Source organism: Xiphias gladius, chromosome 15, assembly GCF_016859285.1.
Source record: "Xiphias gladius isolate SHS-SW01 ecotype Sanya breed wild chromosome 15, ASM1685928v1, whole genome shotgun sequence".
NCBI classification, from domain to species: domain Eukaryota; kingdom Metazoa; phylum Chordata; class Actinopteri; order Istiophoriformes; family Xiphiidae; genus Xiphias; species Xiphias gladius.
In genome coordinates this window covers 23765015-23781601 of record NC_053414.1, presented here as the reverse complement: position 1 = coordinate 23781601, position 16587 = coordinate 23765015, and the positions used below count along the sequence as shown (strand labels likewise).

General features: G+C 39.9%; 1 protein-coding gene across 1 annotated transcript; it reads left to right on the top strand.

Annotated features, from left to right (window-relative positions):
- The first annotated feature begins 397 nt into the window (after positions 1–397).
- On the top strand, positions 398–15173 carry gcgrb (glucagon receptor b). The gene is made up of 13 exons (XM_040144907.1): positions 398–518; positions 723–819; positions 943–1050; positions 2400–2488; positions 2819–2925; positions 3526–3682; positions 4922–5081; positions 7453–7513; positions 7810–7879; positions 10791–10879; positions 11405–11549; positions 12641–12682; positions 13060–15173. Exons 1-13 carry the CDS (start codon positions 465–467, stop codon positions 13489–13491), a joined length of 1611 nt encoding a protein of 536 aa, XP_040000841.1. The 5' UTR covers positions 398–464; the 3' UTR covers positions 13492–15173.
- The last annotated feature ends 1414 nt before the right edge of the window (positions 15174–16587 follow it).

Genomic DNA, 16587 nt, shown 5'->3' with positions numbered 1-16587 from the left:
CTTAGCTTTTCTATAGGATGAGGGCTTACTTATGTTTTTGGGTTTATGTAACCGATGAGATGAACTTACAAAAGAGCAGTTTTCAAGCTTAAAACATGGGTGTTAGTTGCTGCATAGCTGGAAATCTGGAGGTACGTGGTTTTCAAATGACAGCTGTGATATGTGTGTAAGCACACGTGCATTGTGCATGAGAAAGAGAAGCAGTCAGTATACTTACTGACTGTCACTGTTTTTTTTCTGTTCAGTGATTCTAGATGCCTTCATTGTTTCATTCCATCTCTCTTTCAGTTGCAGTTCAAACAACCCCCAACACACTGACGCACACATGCTGTCTTCCGCTAAAAAGCATCTCTGTATTGCGTGTGTGCAGGCTACACTGTGAGATACGGCCGAGACCACCTCATGTGTTGGGCCTCCTCTGAGATCTGGTCCCCGCCGACCCCCATCCTCCCAGCATCAGTGGGATGTCCCAGGTGTGTCTCCTCTTGGCCTTGCTCATGCTCTACAGCTGCACAAAGGTACGACTCCTGGCCTGACTCTGTTGAATACACCCACAGACTGACTGCGATGTGCCTCTGATTCATTATGCGTTCTCTCGAGTACTGCTGACTGTTACTGACAGTCTAGAAATCCAAAGCAAGAGAGAGCTGGATGATGAGGAGGGCTGTGGTGGCATTGCTGAAATGTGGCACGAAGCTTCAGGCAGTTGTGTCTCCCTGCAGGTCTCCTCTACTAACTCCCTAGACCTTGTGAAGGAGCAGTGGAGAAGCTACAAGAACCAGTGCCTGGACTACATCAACGCCACGCTACCCGCTAGAGGTGAGCCCCTCTCATCACACCTTGAGCTCATGTCTGCATGAAGTCTGTATGCAGGAGAATGAAGTAAGCCTGGCCTACAGTGAGCCCCCAACACAGATTTCATAGATCTCCTCTTCACTGCAGGGCTGGTGTGTAACAGGACCTTTGACCTGTACGCCTGCTGGCCTGATGGACTCCCAGGAACCACTGTCAATGTCTCCTGCCCGTGGTTCCTGCCATGGTATCGGAAAGGTCTGTATGTGAGTGTGTGTGTTAAGGGTGGGTGGGGTGGTTGTGTATATATCTGCTTAAGCAGAGAGATGAATACTGTGGCATTTAGATTACATAATCATGCGACATGTACTAGCATTTAAAGCTGCACTAATCTAAAAATATTAGAAAAAAGTTACATTCTCTAGCTTTAAATGTATTTCCGAAACAGGGTAACAGTACAGTAAGTAATTAAAATCAAATAACCACCAAAATTAATTCATCACGTTTTAAAGTTGAGTTAATTCTGTTTTTCACTTTTGTACTCACATTTTCCTGTTATGTTCTTTTAAGCTGCCAGTTTTGTGACCACAGATTTTCTCTGTATTTTTCAAATTCTCTTTGTGACCTTGTCACCTTCTAACAAACACAAAAATCTGCATTTCAATTCAATAGTTTTCATAACTATTATAACCCTTTAATTTAAAAAAGCATCAGTTCCAAAACATGTGTGTACGAATTATGTCCTTTTCAGGCTAGAGCTCTTCTTCAACACACCTGCATGCGAAATACTGGATCCGAGCATTTTTCTTACCCATTTGTTAGGCCTTCTCCCACTTGTTGGATGGAAGTACTGATATCAGTTCATTTGAAAATTTCTAAGATACAGCGCCCAATCAGTGACATGATGCAAGCGTAGAAACTTCAGAGAAAGAGCTCTTTGAATCGTTCTTGTTTAAACTCATCCTGTGGAGTGAATGGAAAACACTTTGCAATGGCAACAAAGCTCATCATATGTCATTCAGTGGGATGAAAGAAACCAGCAATCTGTTGGATGAATGTTTAGTGTACTGTGGTTTCAGAGAGTGGACGAGGCTTTAATTAGTTATGAAGGCCAAATATTAGTTAGCTTTCACTCTATTACCAGCCTGAGAGTGGCGTTGAGACTTAACTTTGCGTCTGATGGAACAGCACACCGGTCCTATGGCGCTTTCTGAGTCATTTGCCCTTGGTGTGTAGGCTGTGTGTCTCAGACAGTTAAAAGTGTTAGTTCATACCATGATGGGGTCCAGATTTGATTCGCTGTTCGCTCGGTGCAGAATGTTTACTTTCATGTTTAGGTTTGTTCCAGCTGGTTTGGAGCTCTGAATAGGTGTGAAGGGGAGCTTGTCTCTGTTATTTCCTGTGGACTGGTTGCCTGGCTGGGATATCCTTCTCCAGTGTGTTTAAAGAGCTAATGTATTTTTGCATGGAGGGTGTTTCATCTGTCTGTCTGAAAATGTTGATGGCCCCCCTTGTTTTGTACTTTAGATGGTTTAGGCAGTAGAATAAATTTTATGTGAATAAGTAATTTATGAAATCTCATAATGTGTGTATCGCTGTTTCAACAGTTCAGAAGGGTCTGGTCTACAGAGTCTGCAAAGAAGATGGTCAGTGGGCACAAAAAAATACCAGCGAATGTGAGGACGACCCCAGTGAGGTGTGTGTGTATACAGTACAGCGGCTTTGTATGTCCATGTCTGTGTATGAAACCGTAAGCAACTGTTACCATGTTTGAAGCGACTTGCAGTGGCAGATGGTTCAACAATATTGTGAGTATGACTGACTTGATAATTTTAAATTGATGTGATCTTGAAGTGACTCAGTGTGTGAAAGTCCTCCCTTCTGCTCAAATACTCTTTAGGACCCTTTTTTTCCATCTTTTGTGCCAAAATTAGTCTACTGTGTGTGTGTGTGTGTGTGTTTGTGTGTGTGCACGCGCGAAAGCAACACACTGAAGTAACTGACTCTGTCTCTGTTGGCTCTGCAGCAGCAGTATGGACGCATCCTCAGTCAGTTACGGATCATGTATACAGTGGGCTACTCGCTATCCCTGGGAGCTCTGCTACTGGCACTGGGAATCCTCATCACCTTCAGGTAGAACATGTACGAAGTGTAAAGAAGGGAAGGAGAGGGAAGGAGGAAGAAACAGGTAGAAGAATGAAAAGAAAAAAGAAAAGGGATTAATCAATAATGACGGAAAGAATAATGAGAAAAAGGAAAGAGGGAGCCAAGGGAAGAAGAAGGGAAGCAAGGAAGAAAGATGGAAAGAATAACGCCAAAAACAAAAGATTAAAAAAATGAGGGAAAATAATACAATAAGGAAGGGTGGAAGAAAGATGGAAGGGAAGGAAGGAGGGAGGATAATGATGGGAAAAAGATGGAGGGAACTAAGGACAGAAATAGTTTAGGGAGAGAGAAAGTTAAGCAAGAATAAAGAAAGGTGGGAGAAAGAAAGTAAGGGTAGGAGAGAGAGAAATAAGAACTGCTAGAACAAAAGAAAGGCAAATGAAGCAATGAATAAGAGGTGCAAAGGGAGAAAGAAAAGGTAGAAAGGACAAAATTGAACAGCACAAGATGAAGGACAGAAAGGGATGGACAGAAGGATCAAATCATTTTGGTCACATTGCTGCATGCAGAGTGAACACAACATATAAAAGTCAAAAGCCACCACACACTGTGACATCCCTGCACCAGGAGGCTCCACTGTATGAGGAACAACATCCACATGAACCTGTTTGCCTCCTTCATCCTGAGGGCTGTGTCCATCCTGGTAAAAGACGCCCTGCTGACCGTCACTCTGGACCCCAGGAGCAGCAGCGACACGCAGACACAAGCCTGGGTCAACATACCGGTCAGAGCAAACACACCGCACAAACCTGCAATGAGTTGTGTGCATGTGGAGCCTTTTCAGATGAAAGCAATACATGTTATGGGAATTGTAGTAAAAATGTCAAAGTGACTACTTATGAGACAAGATCCAAACTTGTACAGCCCATTCACCACCTTGAATTTCACTCTGCTGCTCATTCACCTACACTGAATGTTGCTAATGAACGTTAATTGCAAATGCAGAATAGTGCAAATGAAAATGGAAAGACAAAGGGTTGCAACACATTTGCAGTATATACAGAAACCGCTTCACATATATTAATGTATATATTTATTCTATAGCGTAACATCTACAACCCCATTTTGGATAATGCAACAATTCCATGTAGGTTTTAAAATTCTACAACCATCACACAGGATGTATAACTTAATAAGCTACTGGTTAGGTATTCATTGGGTGTGTCTAGACATATCAAAACTGTGATAATAAGAAGAAGCTATTTTATCAAATACTATTTATTGAGCAAATAAGTGAAAATGTTGTTCTGGGTGTTTTTGGGTTGTTTTTTGGTTTGCTGGAAATAAATCCTTTGAATGACAGTCACATACTGTATCATCAACAGTTTAAAGAGGGAAGATCCTAAGTCACATAAAACATGTCAAACTGAAACTTTTGATGTCAGGGATGAGGAGAAAATCAAACCTATCAAACATACAGATTTCTTCCAGTTCCACTAGCACATTTCTTGCTAAGCTGCTCCATATTTGCGCTGAATAAACATATATCTCATATAAAATGGAACAAAATGTCATTGCGTTTGCATCAATCCACATTAAGTGTATGGCATAAGCAATTAAATACGCACTATAAATGTGATTGGTAGCTATTGTGCCGAGGTGCAAGAGACATTGGAAATGTATTTACAGTTATGTTGTAACTTAACTTGCTGTGAAGGATAGCAGGCAAAGGGGAAAATATATGTGGATGCCAGAATTGAATAGTTCACGTGGAGGACAGCAATCCTTGTACTCTGAACTGCTATTGCAAGCCAAGACTTGAGCATTGTATTGTGCTTCAGTGTGACTCAGAGTTAATTCAACTGAGCTGAAGCAGAATATTTGTCAGCCCTGACCCCTGTGGACCTATGACTTAAAGTGGCACTTTCTACTTTTGCACTAACAGAGAAGATGTCACCTCATCTTAATGTCTGTTTCCTCACTGTCCCTGACCTGTGTGTGTGTGTGTGTGTGTGTGTGTCAGGCTGTGACGTGGTGTCGTGGTGCCATGGTGATGATGCAGTACAGCGTGATGGCCAACAATTATTGGCTGCTGGTGGAAGGCATCTATCTGCACAGCCTGCTAGTCATCACAGTGTTCAGCGAAAGGAAGTACTTCTACATTTACCTGGTCATCGGCTGGGGTGAGAACCAACACTCTTGTGCTGTGACTGACAATCATTAGGCCACTGTGGTTCTGCGGTTATTGTGGTTACTGGAATATACAAAGTTTCTGAGAGACTGACGCTGTTTAGTGTGTTGACATAGGTAAACAGTACTCTGACCTTTGGGTAGATCAGGCATAGTTAACAGCTTCTATCAGTTAGTCGTTACCAGGAACTTAGTCATCAGCAACAGGAAGTCAGTCAGCTACACCAATGGTTAACAGGTATGTAAATAGGCTAATGAGCAAATACAGAGCAGCTGTGTGGACAGCTGAAGGTTCTCAAGATGAGTAGTAAGTAATTCACAGATTCACAATCTCTGAGGACATCCACTGGGCAGGTGTGGCATGACAGGCTCTGAAATGACAACAGAAGGTGAGTAGATGGAGGAGGAGAAGGATGGATCAGTTGTCACTGGTTAGCATACGCTATGTTGAGTTATAGGTCAAGATAGCGTATGCCAGTTCCCTGATTTGAGAGGAAAGTGGCTTTTAGGGGGCCTTTGTTATGCTGCATGCAGCTAAAGTTCACTGGACTTGAGATTAACACATATGTAACATAAAAATCTAAGCTCAAGGGTCCATTAACCAGATTTTCTTTCAGTTGCATCTCACAATCTTGACAGGAAACCCACAAATTTCATAGTTAATGATATTCTATTTTCAAAATGTGTTAATCTGCACCTGTCTTAAACAACTGAAACCAACAAATGTTTAAACAACTTTCCAAATATGTTATAGGCAGTATATAGGCAGACTAGCATTGCAACCCCACAACACTGTCAGGCTCATGATAGACAGTTTTAAAAAAAAGAAAAATCGCTGCAGCAGAACCAGAGTTAGATTTACTAACTTAGTCTTCAGACCCAACTGACATTGACTCAAGTGACATCACATGAGGTAATTCATCAGACTTTGCGCAGCTTCCTCTAAAGCCACAAAAGGCTTCACACAACTTTTTCACATGTGCAGTAGTGCTCCACAACAAAATTGGTGGAGTTCTGCTTTCAAGTGAAGACTGTGGAATATCTCATTCATAATCACAAGACAGTGAAAGTGAATTTGTTTTGCTGAAATGATAAGCCTGCTATTCTGCGATAACTGTATAATTATCTGTAGATTTCAAACATCGTTTTTTTCCCATGATTATGAAAATCCTCACTGAACAGAAATAACAAATCATGGTCATGCAGCAATATTAACTGGATTTTCCAATTGATGTTAGTGAGTCATTGTAGCCTGACGGAACAGACACTCTCCAAAAGAGAGACCACGTTTATGAACAGATGAGATGTTACTATAATCAAGTGAGGATAAAGGCAGAAATTGCTTTGCATTATATATTTTTTAAAAACCTCTCAAGTTTTCATTAAATAAGATAAGAATAGAAATATTTGTCTTGAGATAATGAGATTTTAAACTCATGATCATTACAAGGTTTAAAGGTTTTATGTGTAACATTCAGAAAACCCTATTAATGACACCAGTGGCTCTTAAATGAACTGCAAACCGCATCCAGTTGTGGGCACGAGCTCGCACTCCGTAGGTAGGCGCGAGCAAGCAGCGAGTATCCTGGGCATAATAAACTATGTTTGAGAGTATAGACTATATTTTGCTCTCAAGCGCTGGCATAGCAATAAAACAAAGTGTGCACATGGGCCTGGCTGTGTGAGACTATAGTCTGACTAACGTAAAGTAATCCATTCTTGCTGCATGACGCATTGATTTTATGATACGTTGGTGTTAGCTAGCTAGCCAGCTATATCAACCACTCTTCATCTAGCTTTCATCAGAGGCTCAGCAATGTCCTCAGAGCTGAATTTGCTGGGGGATAATGCTAACGGTTAGTGAAGTAGACGGAATATTATACCAATAATTGTTACATCTTTCGGATTTTTCCAGAAAAATTGTCCCTAATCCTTTACATAGAAATCGGTCCAGAGGCTGTTACAGGCAACCGAGAAAGTCGGGAAAGGTCATGTAAATTATGTTACAATCTATTCATGCATTGTCAATAAAAAAGCAATTAATACATGTAAATTGCTTCACTAGCACCTTTGAACACTGTATCATGGGTAATGATATAATAACATAATTTCATCATGATAACTGGGTTAATGAATAAAGAATATTGCACAAACTTTAATCTGTTATTCATGTTACTTACTGTATGTATAGTGAAGGTGAAGCTTTGGGGTGAATGAGTAGGAGTACACTGATAATCTATGACGTCATGACTAATCTGGTAAAATGACGACAGTCTCAACAACAATATGTGTTACAAAGTTTTACTCTGTTTGTTAACTCATCAAAAGTCTGTTCTCTTTTCATTTCTCCTCTGCCTTTCTCAGGTGCACCTCTCATATTTGTGTTGCCGTGGATCACTGTGAAACATCTGTATGAGAATGAGGAGTAAGTTCAATCGATTTCATAATATCATCACATCAAATGTAGGGCAATTTGGAGGTAACAGCTTTTATCTCCGACCTGTGAGGAGAGAGATGTCTGTAGTTTTTAATGGCCTTGCCTTTTGATTTCCTTAACTCTATTCATATTCTAGTGTATGAATATATGATGACTCTTTGGATACAATGAGATGATCAGAATTGTAATGATACCAGCAATAAGTTATATACTGGAAAATGTGTGTGTGTGTGTGTGTGTGTGTGTGTGTGTGTGTGTGTGTGTGTGCATATGTGCATGTGTAGGTGCTGGGAGAGGAATATTAACATGGGATATTGGTGGATCATCCGTTCTCCTATATTGTTTGCTTATCTGGTAAGACTGACTGTCTGTCTGTCTGTCTCTTGTCCTTTTATTATCTGTCTGGCATTTTACATGGAACAATGTGATGAAGGAAATTCCACAGTTTGCTGAGCTACAGTTGCACAAAAACTCACACACACAGCATCTGACATTCTCCAACTGCTGTTGCTGTGAATAGAGACACCTTAATGTAACAAATGCTTGCTGTTGTTGGAAGGATGGAGGAAAAAATCACCCAGGAACAGAGATGATCTTTTTCTGTTATGAATAATGCCCCAAATTCCTCACATTCACTCTTACACATCAATAACATTATGATCTCTCCTTGCTAAAACTGTTGAAAGAATGCCACAGGGTACTGTCAAGTATAGCTTCTAACAATGATGTTATGTGGTAAAAATTAATTCAATCTTCAGCAATGTCTCATTGGGAAGAAGGAGCATGACTTTTACTGCAGGCTCTGTGCGCTAATATAATATTAAATTACTCATAATTTTATTCTGCCAAGGGATTTATCATACCGTAACTGGCAGTTAACCAAACTGGTATTAACTGGTATAGAAGTCACCGTTTTATTTTGATTAAAGCAGAAAAGAGTGGTTGGGAGTATGCACTATGGCAATCTAAAGCACTAGTTCTCTCAAAGAAAAAGGTTTGAGTTCTTCAAACGTGTTGCAAATGAAGAAACTTCAGGCACTCACACGAAGATGAGTGGGAGTATGTGGAGTTTTGATTAAAAAGCCTTTATAAGTTACACACAACTTGGTCATGAGGATGAAATTTTGACCAGTTTCAGTCTTGGCAGGTCTTGAGGCCTGGACACACCGGGATTTGGATTGGTGAAATTTTGTAGCAAAATCATTTCATTCCATTGGAACTGCAGCTATCAGAGGATCTGCTCGAGGAAGTGAAATTAATCAGCACAAATGTTCATTGTAGAGTTCAACTTTGGCGAACATGGATATGCAAATTTGTGCCGTTGACCAATAGCAAGTAGTCTTGGCAGGTCGACCTTTGAGGCAATGGAGAGCCAGAGAGTACAAAATAGAGGAAATGATTATTAGCTGTGTTACTCCATCCAGTTTTATTGAACCTCCACTGTCAGAAAACTGTTGCACAAAAGAACAGTAGTTTGCGCAAAGTTCTGAGACAGGAGTCAACAAATACAAAGAAATCTAAATATGTTTTTTGAGTAAACTGTGTAAACCTATCAACTTGTGAGTGACAGAACTAAGAGAGCTAAGAGAACTTCCTCAATTTTTCCCGTTCAGTAACCTTTTATTGAACAAAATGGTGTGCATTGGCGAACAATATGTCAGGGGGAAGTAGACAGCAGAGCAGAGAGAAAATACAGAGAGAAATTCTGAGCGCTGCCGTTGTTTTTACATAGGAGGACACAAAGGATAGACTCAGACATAGAAGATAAATATGCAATTTAAAAGCAAAATGTGGACGATCTGGTGGGAAACCATTTTAACCATTTTAATTTAATATTAAGAATTGAGAGTTTGGACTGGGTCAAACCATTGGGGACCTTTTTGTGCACACAACTCCAGAGAGAGATAGACTTTTTTAAGTTTTCCAATGTGACAGTATATCCAGGTTTAAATTAAAAAATTGATTTCAGACATTTTTTAATGAAACATTTATGTTAATACAAAATTTTTCTTTTTTTATGGTTTTTTTTTCATTTTCGTGACTAACCATGCCAAGATTGCTCTTCTGCAGATTTTTGAAGTAATTTTTTCATTGTGTTATTTCAATAATCTTTAGAGGCCCGTGGAGATAAAACTATCCCGTGATTCACAAGAAAAAGAATTTAAGATTAATAATCTCGTTTGGCAGAAATATAAGTTAACCATCTTGCAGTCCCTCAGATTTATCCTTTTTTATCTTTAAAAAAGAAACCAGTGGTAACATAACTTCAATAGATTGATAATTTGTGACCTGAAAAAAAATCAAATTAATTCATAATATTCTCATGATTCCCATCCTAAATGTAAAGATTGCTATATGCAGCCTTGACTATTGTTTATATAGTTTCTTTGGTGTTCTTGCACATAAATGTTTCACTCGCCCGCCACCACTCACACACACACACACACACACACACACACACACACACAAAGACACTCACACACACAAAAAAATAAATTGAGGAATTATTCTTTAGTGTTTCCTGCCTCTTGTTCCCATAGAGACAAACAACATTATGGATAGACACACTTATGAGCACAAGCGCACATTAACAGTGACAGTTGCAACCTTTATGACCCCATGCAAAAGCATACGTGTGCACACATACACTGAAAAACATATTAACAAATCCGCACATTTCCTGGAATATGTGAGTCGTGCAGTGCTGTATGCACTTTGTGGAAAAAATCTCTTTATTGTCATGGTTGAAATAGTTGCCGTACGGTTGTGTAACAGACGTAACATCATAAGTCATCCTACAACAATCCCTAACAAAGCCCTGCAGTTCAAACATTGTTCCACACATATTCACACCTAAATAAACTGTATTTTTGTGCACTCAAACACACACATACACACACACACACACACACATTCACACAAACACATCTGTCAAGACAATGTACACATGTTACCAAACTTGGAGTGCTAATAACTTGAGTGCAGTAATAATTAATGTCCTCTGTCATCAGAGAGGGGTCTGCAGTAGATCACAATGAGTGTTTGCACATGCGTGTGTCTGTGTGCATGTGTGTGTGTGCGTGTGTGTTTGTTTGGGGCCATGTCAAATCCCTAAGACTCAAGAGTTACAAAATGAGTGTCCAGCTATGGGCATTTTAGACAGTCTCTGCCTCTCTCTCCCACACATGATATCATCTAAAGATGTACAGAATATATTTTGCATATTTGTTTGCCACCGCTTAACTCCCTTCTTTTCTTATTTCAGATTAACTTCTTCATATTCATCCGAATCATCAAAATCCTGATGTCTAAACTCAGAGCTCATCAAATGAGATACACTGACTACAAATTCAGGTTGAGAACTGTTTCCTGTTTCTGAAAGAAAAAGAATAATTGCGTTTGGGGTTATTTGCGAGACAGGTGGCGTACAGTTTTTTTTTCAGAGCTTTTTCTCTAAAAAAGATGAGAGTGAACTGAAACAAATTTGCAGGGCAGAAAAACAAAACAATGACCATAGAGATGCTATAATGTTCTTCAGAGCTGTGGAGAACTGCAGAGTCAGGTGCTGGGTCATCACTATGAACAACCCCTTTTCACATCCAGTGTTAATATAGAAATACTGATTGTAGCTGCTCTAAAATCTTAGAAATGAAAATTTTACCACTTTGCATTTCATTCCAGAAATAGTTATTGTACTGAAGACCATAATGAAGTGTTCTATGTATTTTTCTCCTGGTATAAGTTTAACGACAATGGACAGTTTAATCTTACTTGATGAGAGTCGTACAGAAGTGAAATGAGTAGCAGCTGACCTTTCTAGTTCATTATAATATAATCATTGCAACTATTCCCTGTTTCCCCTTTCCTTCTCTGGTCCAGACTGGCAAAGTCCACTCTGACTCTCATCCCCCTGCTGGGGATTCATGCCATCCTCTTCACCTTCGTCATCGATGAGTCGGTTCCCAAAGGCTCCATGCTGCGCCTCATTCGCCTCTTCTGTGACCTTCTGTTTAACTCCTTCCAGGTCAGAGCTCACAGGAAACTTAACAGTGTCTTATTCACATTTCCAACCTGAAAGGTTTAACGTTAGTGTGTTTCAGTGGGTTTTCTGTCTTTTTCCCCTGTGGCATACAAGATCATTTCTGAGCTGGTTGTTTCTTCAAATGCATTTTTACTTGCAGGAACCTTTTATTATAATAAAACTGGATGTTTGGCTATTTTCTTTCATATGTTCAATCAATTACATTTGTGGCATTCCTAGAACACTGAGCATTTTATTTCTATAATTAATATTCTACCTCAAAGGAAAATTCTTTAATTTACAGTGTTAAAATGTCTTTTATCCATTTCATAGTCTTGTAGCATAAAATGTTTTACTACTTTTCAATTGGGGAAGAGTGATAAAATGGACCTGGAGTAAACCTAAGTACAAATGGACTCATAATGAAAAAATAGTAATTGCATTCAAAGCTGCCCTGTGGCGTTTTCTTGTGAACATATAAAATTTCTGTTTACATGCAAAACACATTGTGTGTATCTTTGAGGTGCAACAGCTGTGTTGAATTCATTTCCATCCTCTTGAAAAAAATCTGCAAAGCTGATTTCTGGAAAAGTTTGAAACCTGCATTTTTTGTGTCCTCGTTTACGTGCTAAGAGGACTTCTTCTTCTTCCCTGGCTTTGTTGACAGATCTCTGCTTTCCTTGGCCCAATTACAGCCACCTGTAGATCAGTGGAATAGTGTGAAACCATTGAGAGGAATGAGTATCGTTTCAGAGAACAGAGAGGCCCACTCATAAAAACATTGCTCAACAGCATCACTCCTGGTCAAAAACTCCACAGGGTACCTTTAAACTGTACTTGAAAAGACCTAAACTGCAATAAATTCTTTGCAGTTTACATTGCATTTATGCAATATGACACCTATTGTATTGGTAAAATTTTTTCACATATTTTTTAATTTTTAGGAGTCTAATGGTGCAAAGGGTTAGGTGATATCTAGGTATTTGTTGATAATGATAACATATAAAAAATAAATAAATAAAATAAGGAATTAAATTGGTTTGTGCTTCAGTATCTGACATGACTGAAATGTTACACTCCACCTTCCATTTCAGGGCCTGCTGGTTGCCATCCTGTACTGCTTCGTCAACAAGGAGGTGAGACAACTGTGCTTTCATGTCAACCACCACCTTAATTTAATCTCTGCCATAGCTGCAGTTCCTTCCTTTCCCTTTGTAGAGAAGATAAATTAGGCATTTCTCATCATCAGTGTTCCTGTTCCTAGCCTTTATCCGTCTTTTTATGTCTCTAAAAGCTCCATCTTTGTTCAGGTCCCACTTCAATCTTTTGTCTACAAAGGTGGACGGAAACAACATCATCCATCTGCTAATCTCTAAATTTTTAAATGTTGTCTTTGGCAGGAGACGTCCATCGAATGAGATGCTCAGTGTCTTATTTAATCTTCATCACAAATCTTCATGTCTTCATGTCTCTCTGCTGTCTGCTCTCTCTATGCTATCCCATCATCCCTCAGGTTCAGTCAGAGATGCTGAAAAAGTGGAAGAGGTGGAAGCTGGGTAAGGACATTGACGAGGAGTACCGCCACACCCACAGCCACACGCCGCACATCAAGGGTGGCAGCATTGCCACCGGCAATCTCCCCGACCCCCACGACAACAACGGCAGTGACCCCAGCGGTGACTCGCCTCGCCTCAACAAAACTGACAGAGGCTCGTCCTGCTCTGCCGCACCGGAGGAGAACCGCCGACTGGTCGTCTCCTACAGCAACGGGACGGGGAAGGACAGGCCCACCAAAAGTAGACACACCCTGCAGTTCTCTTTCCTGCCACACCAAGGCCCCGCCACCCATGTCAGCACCACCACAGAGGACATGTATCTGGAAGAGCGGGCAAGACAGCCAGACAACAAGACAGCCTGCGTGGGAATGAGGATAATGAGGAAGTGAACTGCATGGATCAGGATACCCACCTGCCCAGCTGCAAATGAGTATTTATTGGTTTTGGGACCTTGAGCAAAAAAGCACTTATTGACTTCAGACATCAGGAATGATTAAACTCTAGCGGTGTTTCAGTGTGAGTGTGTGTATGATGTCATTTCGACACTTTGCAACCGACCCTCTCCAAATCTTTCCATCTGTGCTACTGTTGCCATTGTGAGTCATGCTTGTGTTGTGAGTTTGTTTGCAGCGATGGACGCTCATTTGTGATACCTTCCTACAAAAAACTCTTGGTGTCAGTTTTTTGTGTTGTCTTGTTTTTCTTTTCTTCTATGGTTTTATGAACCTGAAGGTGGAATACAGTGCGCATGACCCCTGACATCTTGGTCACGGACAGCGTAAGAAAGACAGGAGAGAGCAATTCACTGGAGGCCACTGACTCCATGCTTACACAGCCATGCTGAGGCAGCCTCACAGAAGATGGAGGCTTTCATCTTCAAGACCGAGCTATGATTTTTAAGTTATTCTGGTTTTAAACGACCAAAGCCAAACAAGAAAATAATAATATACCTTTGTGGGTTTTACATCATTTGGGCAAAGCATTAAATCCGTTCTTTCATGCGCATTGCTTTCCTCTTTTGTTTTCTGTACCAACTCTATCTTTCTCCTTTTTTGAACAGGTTCTCCTGTCTGAATGTATATGAACAAGTAGAGAGTATGGGTGACACAATGTTTAAGTGTAAATATGTAAGTAGAAATACACACTACGTCCACAGCTCCTGGTTTCATCCAGTGGTGAGACTTAATTTAAAATCTTGATTTGCCTTCGTACAGGCTCGAAGTAAAAATTCATACATGACACACTGGCAGTTAAATGCATGAAAATCAGTTTGGCAAATGTGACTTTCGGTGTTACATAACAGAAAGTTGTTCCAGATCCTTGTCCATACAGCTGCACATTTATCCAGTAAATAGAATTCAGGCAAGTGCAGAAAATTACATGTTTTTGTACACAAAAATACAATATGTACAGATGAGAGAAGTTCTTTTATATGCCAGGAAGGATTTTAATGGGAAATTGTTACATTTCATAACATAATGTGTGTATATTTTTTGTTGAAAAAAAACACCACATTAGCGATGGAGGAAGAGATTTTATTTTTGTTTTCTCCCTCTGCAGATTGGATCAGGGCTTGCATTTCATGACAAAGAAAGCTAAATGTGACTCACAGAGCTACTTTTATTACTTTGACTTCAGGAAATGAGAAAAATTAAGCAAGGTTTATTTTGATAAAAAATTCAGATTCAGTTTAATTGTCAATAGATTTCAATCAAGATGGAGCCAACAAGGAATTTCACAAGGAGACTCTTGATAAAGTTCTTGATCAAGGATGGAAAAAATGTGTTTGAAGTGCATTGTATAATGTAAATATTGATGAAAGTGAATATTATAAAGACAAAGAAGTGGTGGGTGGAGGGATGTGTTGTTGTTTAGTGAAATGAAAATGAACATGACTACTTGCCTTGCGAAGAGACTCTGTATTGCAGAACATGATCGCACCTGTCCTTCAGTTTAAAGTCTTGCATATGTCAGGAGGGGGCCAAAATAAAAAATGTCATGAGTGAAAGCAAAAAGTTTTATATAAAAGCCAAATTGTTGTGTCTCATATGTCTCTATGGATCCAATTAAAGTGAATTCTGTCAGCCAAAAACGTGTCAGCATATATTGTGTTTAAATGATGGTATGAAACGATCCAGTTATGATGATATGAGACATTAGTGTTAGAGTTTCTTTCTTTTGCAGCTTTGCAGTGAGTCTACTAATCAGGAGCTGACATGCATTTGTCAAATCTATGATCCATCCACCCATTAACTATACCACTTATCCTTATAGAGACAAACAACCGATCGCACTCACATTCACAACTACCTACCTTCAATTCAGAGTCACCAGTTAACCTAACCTGCATGTCCTTGGACCATGGGAGTACCCAGAGAGTACAGAAAGGCGCCGGCCAAACCGGGGTTTGAACCCAGAACCGTGCTAACCACTGCATCACCGTGCCACCTGTCAAATTTGTGATATTAGATTTTTTAAAGAAAATCGTACTCAACTGATATTTGGTGGTTGCCTTCACTGCAGACATGCTCCTCCGGTGGACTCCTAAAATGTGTTTCAGCATCAGCTGAAAAATACGACAAATACATCAAATGAAGTCCCCTGTGTGTGCGAGCATACATGCATATCATTGTGCAGTTATTCAACACCATGTTTGACTGCAAAGCCGATCAATGGACTTATTATCAATCAACATGCATGTATCCATCGGAGATTACTGCAACATGAAATTATAGACTCATCTGAGTCTTGTTGTGCGGAAGGCCACAAGTCGTCAGCGGATGAATTATGTATTGGTCACGCACACATGTCCAATAATGTGTGTGTATGTGTGTGATTGATGTAGAAATCCCCCTGAAAACAACTCCCTCGCTATGCTCGTATAACATAAACCACTGGAGGTTGCTCTCTGAATGGCAGGATAAGGCCAGCAGAGAATATTAGTTGGGAACAATGTCTCACAGGGGAATCGACTCGACATCGGCTTTCACTACAGGCGAAGAAGGTGATGACTACAGAATAAGACAACAGCGCATGGGAGATATTAGAATTTTTAGGCTGTAACAGGCTTTTGCAGGCTCAAACAGTTTCACTACCATTAATCACTTGAGCTATAAGCCTCAGCCTCTCAGGTACATCTACTGCATTTACCTGCTTCTCAGAGTCTTTTAATAGTAACAAACGTGGATGTATTGCACATTTTCAGGATAACCGGGGTTACTAGCATTCAAATTTTATAACAGATTATAACCATTTAGAAAAAAATGCACTGTTAAAAAATTGCATTTTAGTAGAATTTTGAAGGTGTTAAATATAAGAGCTGTTTACAGGATGGTAATCCAGCTTTTTGGTGAAAATGGCAGGAACTGTGGTGTCAAGACAGCCTCATAAGCGATGGATAACGTAAAATAAAATGTTTTATTTTGATATTGGAAAGTCAGACATCTGATACATTGATACATCTTGTCTGCGTTTTTGGAGAATGC

What these genes read in the sequence shown, in the direction of transcription:
- gcgrb (XM_040144907.1), top strand. Translation starts at nt 465, where the DNA reads ATGTCCCAGGTGTGTCTCCTCTTGGCCTTGCTCATGCTCTACAGCTGC. An exon ending in TACACTGACTACAAATTCAG is followed by an intron (nt 10,880 to 11,404) that starts GTTGAGAACTGT and finishes TCTCTGGTCCAG; the next exon opens with ACTGGCAAAGTCCACTCTGA. An exon ending in ACTGCTTCGTCAACAAGGAG is followed by an intron (nt 12,683 to 13,059) that starts GTGAGACAACTG and finishes ATCATCCCTCAG; the next exon opens with GTTCAGTCAGAGATGCTGAA.